Below are 5,810 nucleotides of genomic sequence, written 5' to 3' on the forward strand. Positions count from 1 at the left end.
CTTCATGCTTTAAAAGGATACTATGAAGAGTTATTAAAAGGAAGAGGGAAGGAGGAAGAACACAGATGGATGGTTTGGAACATGATTTTCTGGGAGTACAGAAATGCTGATGTCCAAAAACAGAAAAACTGGAATCAATCAAGCACCCTAAAGAAAAAAAGACCAGGCCGGGCGCGGTGGCTCAAGCCTGTAATCCCAGCACTTTGGGAGGCCGAGACGGGCGGATCACGAGGTCAGGAGATCGAGACCATCCTGGCTGGCACGGTGAAACCCCGTCTCTACTAAAAAATACAAAAAACTAGCCGGGCGAGGTTGGCGGGCGCCTGTAGTCCCAGCTACTCGGGAGGCTGAGGCAGGAGAATGGCGTAAATCCGGGAGGCGGAGCTTGCAGTGAGCTGAGATCCGGCCACTGCACTCCAGCCTGGGTGACAGAGCGAGACTCCGTCTCAAAAAAAAAAAAGACCTGACTTAGCAGTAAGTTGTTTTGACAAAACCTGCAAAATGCCCCAGGTGGGCTCTGATAGTATCTGCCTGGGCAACCCCCCAGCGTGGCTTCTGCCTTAGGGGACGACTCACGTGTGGTGCCACAGCTTGAAGAGGTGGGCCCGGACATAGGACAGCGGGCAGGGGTGCTCTCGCACGATGTCCAGGTATTCCTCGGCCAGCTCCCACACGGCAGGGCTCCGGCCCTCGAACAGGGCGGGGTTGTGCAGGTTGCCCTCTGGGAGGAAGGGGAGGAAGGACGCCTCATGGGCTGCTCCAGGTGGATGGCATAGGAAAGCCTGGGACACTCCTGGGGCCAGGCTGGGAAAGTCTCTGCCAGATGCCACCTCCAGTGCCACCTCACAAGGGACAAGGCCAGGTCAGGCCCCTCAGAGCAGACTGCGATTGATGAACGCCATCTGCGAACAGCGCTATGGGGAGGGCAGTAGGCAGTGGGAAGAACCGACCTGGGTGGTGGCATCAGGCCATGTGCATGGGGCCCCAGCTGCTGTCCCGGGCCCTGCCCACCTGCGCTCATAACGCCCTGCACACCCGTGTCCCGGAGGCAGCGCTCCACATCCTGCAGGCACTGGATGTTCCCATTAGCAAACACAGGGATGGCCACAGCCTTCCTGCTGACAGAGAAACACCGGTCCCTCCACCTGCCCGGCACGTCCCCAGGCCCCGGACAGCCCCGACTCCATCCTGGCAGGGAGCTTCTGCTCCCAGGCGATGCCGACCCCAGCCACGGCCCCTCGGTGGTCACGGGCGTCAGGCGAGCCGAGCACCCTGCGGTGTGGAGCTTGGACCCTCTAGCAAAGCCCCAAGGACTGAAGGCTGTGTCACCCAATGCCCACATCCACTCACCGCACGGCCTTGATGTGCTCCCAGGATGCTGCACCCGACAGGGGCCCTTTCTGCTCCTTGGTGCGCCCGTGCACCGTCAGCAACTAGGACAGACCGGCAGTCTCTTGACCCCTCCAAGCCCCCTCCACCCCTCAGAGCCCCCTCCGCCCCTCCAGGCCCCTCCGCCCCTCCATGCCCCCTCTGCCCCCGCTCCACCCCTCTGAGCCCCCTCCGCCCCTCAGAGTCCCCTGTGCCCGTCCGTGCCCCCTTCACCCCCACTCCACCCCTCCGAGCCCCCTCTGCCCCTCCAAGCCCTGTGCCCCATGCCCGACTCCAGGGACCTTTCCCTCACCATCTCAGCTGCTGAAGCAGGGCTGAGGAATGACTGACTGGGACCTGCCCCAAAGGCTCTGCACTCTGTGGGAGCCTCAGGCTGCATGTGCTGCCCAGGCCCATGCAAGAGCCAGGCCAGGAAGTGGCAGCATCCCCACTGCCCAAGGCCAAAGGTGTGGAGGGACTGGCTCCAGGCTGGTGGGGCACGGAGGGAAAGTGGGGCCTGGGCCCAGCAGCCCCTGTGCAAGCTCATCCCTGAGTCACCAAGGTTGCTGTCTGCCTTCAGAAGGTTGAGTGTCTTGAAGGGCACCCCTGGAGACAGCAGCCCATCCAGGCCTGCCCCAGGCCAGGCTCGGTGTGCAGGGGACCCAGGCAGGGGAGCAGCTCTGCTGACAGCCTGTTGGCCCCTTCCTGACCGTCTAGGGAGACTGGATGCTGAGTATCCCCAAAGGAGGCCCTGCCGGCCTCTGTGACACTAGGAACATGCTAGAGATGCCGACATTACTCTATCCACAGGGACAAAACTCTGGAGCCAGGAAAGCCGTTTCTGTTGTGAAGGCCTGGGCTTGGGGTGGTGGCACTCAGAGTCCGTGGGGGCAGGCCAGTCAGGAGGGCCACTGCCCCCATGAGGCCGACAGTGCACGGTGTCTGAGTGGACACAGGAAGAGCCTCAGCTGTGTCCTCTGCACAAAGGCCCAGCCAAGGCCCACGACACCCCCGCGAGCCCAGGGCTCACCTGGCAGCCGGCCTTCTCCAGCATCTGGGCGTACCTCACGGTCTTGTCAATCTCTGGGAAGACACGGATCTTGCACGTGACAGGAACAGAGAGTTTCTCGTGGGCCAGCAAAACTGAGGAAAGACAGGCAGCTTCTGAGGGGGCCATGGTGTTCCCACTTTAGCGGCCAAGCCTCGGAGCCCAGGGCCCTGCAGATAGCGGAGTCCAGGCAGCTTTGCTGGGAGGTTGGGAGGCAGCCTGGGCCACCATCTGGGTGTCTCCCTCAGGCTGCCGGGCAGGCTCCCTCCGCCATTCCCCCAGCCCTCCCAAGTTCAAACAAGCAGGGCCGAGGCCAGCTTTATCTCCCAGGACATCTGGGGCTGGGCCCGAGCAAGGACTCTGTCCTGGCACCTACTGTCCGGTTTTAAGGGGAGGGTGGCACAGGACAGGCAACTTCACAGCCACCTCCTTCCAGCGGAGAGGCTGCTTTGGGCAGGAAGCCCTGGGGTGGTGCTGAGAGCTCCTGCCAGCGCCTGTCCTCTCCGAAGCCCCAGCCCAGTGGACAGTGCCCGTGTGTCCCTCTTGAGGGTCTCTGGGGTCCTTCACCGCCCACCCAGCCAACTCACTCATTCTCTGGAGCAGGTCCCACTCATCCTGCAGGAAGGCACCATAGTGACCTGCAAAGGGCAAGCATGGCCTGGCTGGCACCTGTGTTAAGGCTGGTGGAGCCGAGGCCTTGCACCCCCTCTGCACCCTCTCCTCCATCCATGCAGGCCAGGAGCTGCCCTGCCAGGCCGGACGCAGGTCCCCAGAACCAGCAGTGTCTCTAGCTGGGGCAGTGGAACAGTCAGAGCAGGGGTTTGTCGGCATCCGATTCAGGGGCTCTATTTGCCCAGCTGCCTAAGCTCAGAAGGTACTGAATGGAACCCCCACCGCCCCACGGTCTGGGACCGAGTAACACCTCCTCAGGGGCTCGGTGAGGTAGACAGGCTCAGCCCCACACACAGCAGTGCAAGGGGGTGGCGGGGACCCTGTATCAGCAATCATGTTTATGCAGAGGGAGCTCCCTGAGGGAAGGGGAGAGGCAGGAGGGCTCAGCCCCCAGCCCCGAAGGCCTGAGGACAGCCACCCTCCAGAGGCAGAGCACTGAGGACGGCTGGCTCCAGCCTGAGCCACTGTCACGACAGAGGCAAGGCCTGCCGTCCTCCAAGCTCACCACACCTGGGGCTGCACTGAGCTGGCTCTGGCCCCTGCCCCGGCTGCCCCATGCTCCACATGAGGCTCACCTCTCTTGGCTATCATCTGTGGGCAGCCCAAGTTCAGGTCAATGGCGTCACAGTAATCCTGAGCCAGGAGAGCCGCCTGAACAAACACTTCCGGGTCATTGGCACAGAACTGGAGAAGATGCAGGAGTCAGCCATGCGCCCGGCCAGGCGCTAGTCCCTTGCTGCCCAGCCCTAGGAGAGGTCCCGTGTGACCCCAGGAGGGTGTGCCCCAGGTTCACCGCAGGAGGGTGCCCTGTCCTGTGGAGGCTTACAATATGACAAAGCCAGGAGGAGTCCCCAAACCACCCAGATTTACAGATTTTCTTCTGAACTGTGGCAGAAGCCACAATCACTGACTTCTGAAGAGCAGAGCCATCTCTATGGTCCTGAAGAGGGAGTGTGAGTGTGAGAGGCGGCCATCCAGAGGCCCCAGCAGGGCTGCGAACCTCACAGCACCCTGGCTGCCTCAGCCAGCTCCTAAAGAATGGGGTTGGAGTCTGGGAGGTGCACCTGGCAGCCCTGACTCCACCACAGGAATCACTGCTGTGGCCACGTGGACTCTACACGCCTGGTGCCACCTTCTCCCTCTCCTCCTGGAATTGAGCTGTCTCTGGAAAGGCTGAAAGTGATGTCCGGCCACAGAGGGAAGGGTTTTTCCCCAGGCATTCCAGGGCCCGGGACCCAACCGCCGCTGCCGCCACAGCCCCTCCCGCGCACCTGCACGATGAGGGGCCGGTCCTCGGGGCACACCTCGCAGTACAGGTTCTCCTTCCGGTAGTTGGCGTCGCGGACGAAGACCTGGGCGTGCAGCATGGGCGTGTAGCAGAGCTGTGCTCCGTGGCGCCGGCTCAGCAGCCTCCAGGCCAGCTCGCTCTGGTCCACCATGGGGGCCACCACGTGGCGCGCGCCACGCAGGGTGCGGCTCCAGAACTCGAAGCCCTGCAGCTTTGGCATCGTCTCCAGGCTGGGGGAAAGGCGCAGACCGGGGGCTCAGCCAGGCCCAGCGAGGGCCTGAAGACTCAACTCAGAGGCAGCCGTCAGTCTTCTAAGGCCGCTCCGATACCACCGCTGGGTCACACGCAGGGGCACTAAAGGCGGGGGTCGGTGCAGGCTGGAGAAAGGCCACTCCAGTGCCGCCACCTCCTAGCGGACCTCGGGGGAGCCGCTGGACTCCTGGGCCTTGACCCTCCCTGGGGAGCGAGACTCGATGTCGGCCTGGTAGGATTGGCATGAAGGGGGAAGATACCGTGACGCCAGCGTCCCCACGGGCCTGGCCGTGAGCAGGTCGCCCCGCGGTGAAGTTAGGACCCCGGCAGGGTCACGCCGCGGCCGGGCCCTGCGAGGATCCCCGGCCCCTTCCCGGGAGAACTGACCCGCGCCAGGCCAGGGGAAGGGCAGAGCTTCCCTCTCCGCAGGCGGCGCGGCTGGCTCGAAACGCCACAGGGGCGCCCCTCGCGAGACTCGGCCAGAGCCACGCGGCGGCCAGCGTTCGCGATGTGCAGTGACAGGAGCCCACACGCCTACGCGTCCTCACCGCGCGAGGGCCCCGCCGTGTCCGCCGCGCGCCTTTGGCTCCGAGGGCGCCGGGAGCCGGTGTCCCCGGCCCGCCCCGCTCCGGCCTCGCCGCCGCCCGGGGCCCCTGCCGCTCCCCGGCCGCCACGAACGCCCGCACAGCGCCGGGGCCGCCGCCGGGCCGCAGCCGGGCCCAGGGCTCCGCGCCGCCACCGGAAGGTGCCCGGTCCTGCGCGGTCCGGGCGGCCCACGGTGCGGCGGGAAACGCGTTCCCCGGAAACCGCGCCCGGCTCCGAGGGGACCGGCGACGAGAGGTCGCGGCGCAGGGTCGGAGGTCAGAGGACGAGGTCAACACCGTGCCCGTCAGGCCGTGGCTAGAGAGGGGTCGGGACTCACCGACAGCTCGCTGGAAACGAGGCACCGGCTGTGTGGAAATTGGGCCTAGCTGAGGCGCACGTAAGGTCCGGGCCGCGGGTCGACCGTGGATGCTGAGGCCCAGCGTTGCCCAGTCCCCGAGTTCCGATTCGGGGCTTCATCCGGTTCTCGCCTAAAGCGGCCCCAGAGCCCTGCCTCGAACCTACGCACCTGCCGCCTCAGAAAGCCGCTCCGTTGCGGAAAATCAACCTCCAGGGACCCTCCTTGCCCGCCCTGGGTTT

General features: G+C 64.6%; 1 protein-coding gene across 7 annotated transcripts in view; it reads right to left on the bottom strand.

Annotated features, from left to right (window-relative positions):
- Positions 1-5,445, bottom strand: part of DUS1L (dihydrouridine synthase 1 like) — a 13,754-nt gene extending 8,309 nt beyond the window's left edge. For 2 of the 7 annotated variants that reach the window (XM_023194065.2, XM_023194064.3), the window contains exons 1-8: positions 5,177-5,445; positions 4,360-4,606; positions 3,664-3,772; positions 3,004-3,054; positions 2,399-2,511; positions 1,351-1,433; positions 1,012-1,115; positions 577-721 (exon numbers count right to left, since the gene is read on the bottom strand). In XM_023194065.2, the coding sequence (XP_023049833.1) occupies positions 577-721; positions 1,012-1,115; positions 1,351-1,433; positions 2,399-2,511; positions 3,004-3,054; positions 3,664-3,772; positions 4,360-4,596 (842 nt within the window). In that variant the 5' untranslated portion in view covers positions 4,597-4,606; positions 5,177-5,445. Of the gene's footprint in view, positions 1-576; positions 722-1,011; positions 1,116-1,350; positions 1,434-2,398; positions 2,512-3,003; positions 3,055-3,663; positions 3,777-4,359 lie in introns of those variants that run through there. The other 5 variants (XM_031934312.1, XM_031934311.1, XM_031934310.1 and 2 more) reach the window with 5 other exon arrangements.
- Positions 5,446-5,810: the final 365 nt, after the last annotated feature.

Source organism: Piliocolobus tephrosceles, chromosome 16 (assembly GCF_002776525.5).
Source record: "Piliocolobus tephrosceles isolate RC106 chromosome 16, ASM277652v3, whole genome shotgun sequence".
NCBI lineage: Eukaryota > Metazoa > Chordata > Mammalia > Primates > Cercopithecidae > Piliocolobus > Piliocolobus tephrosceles.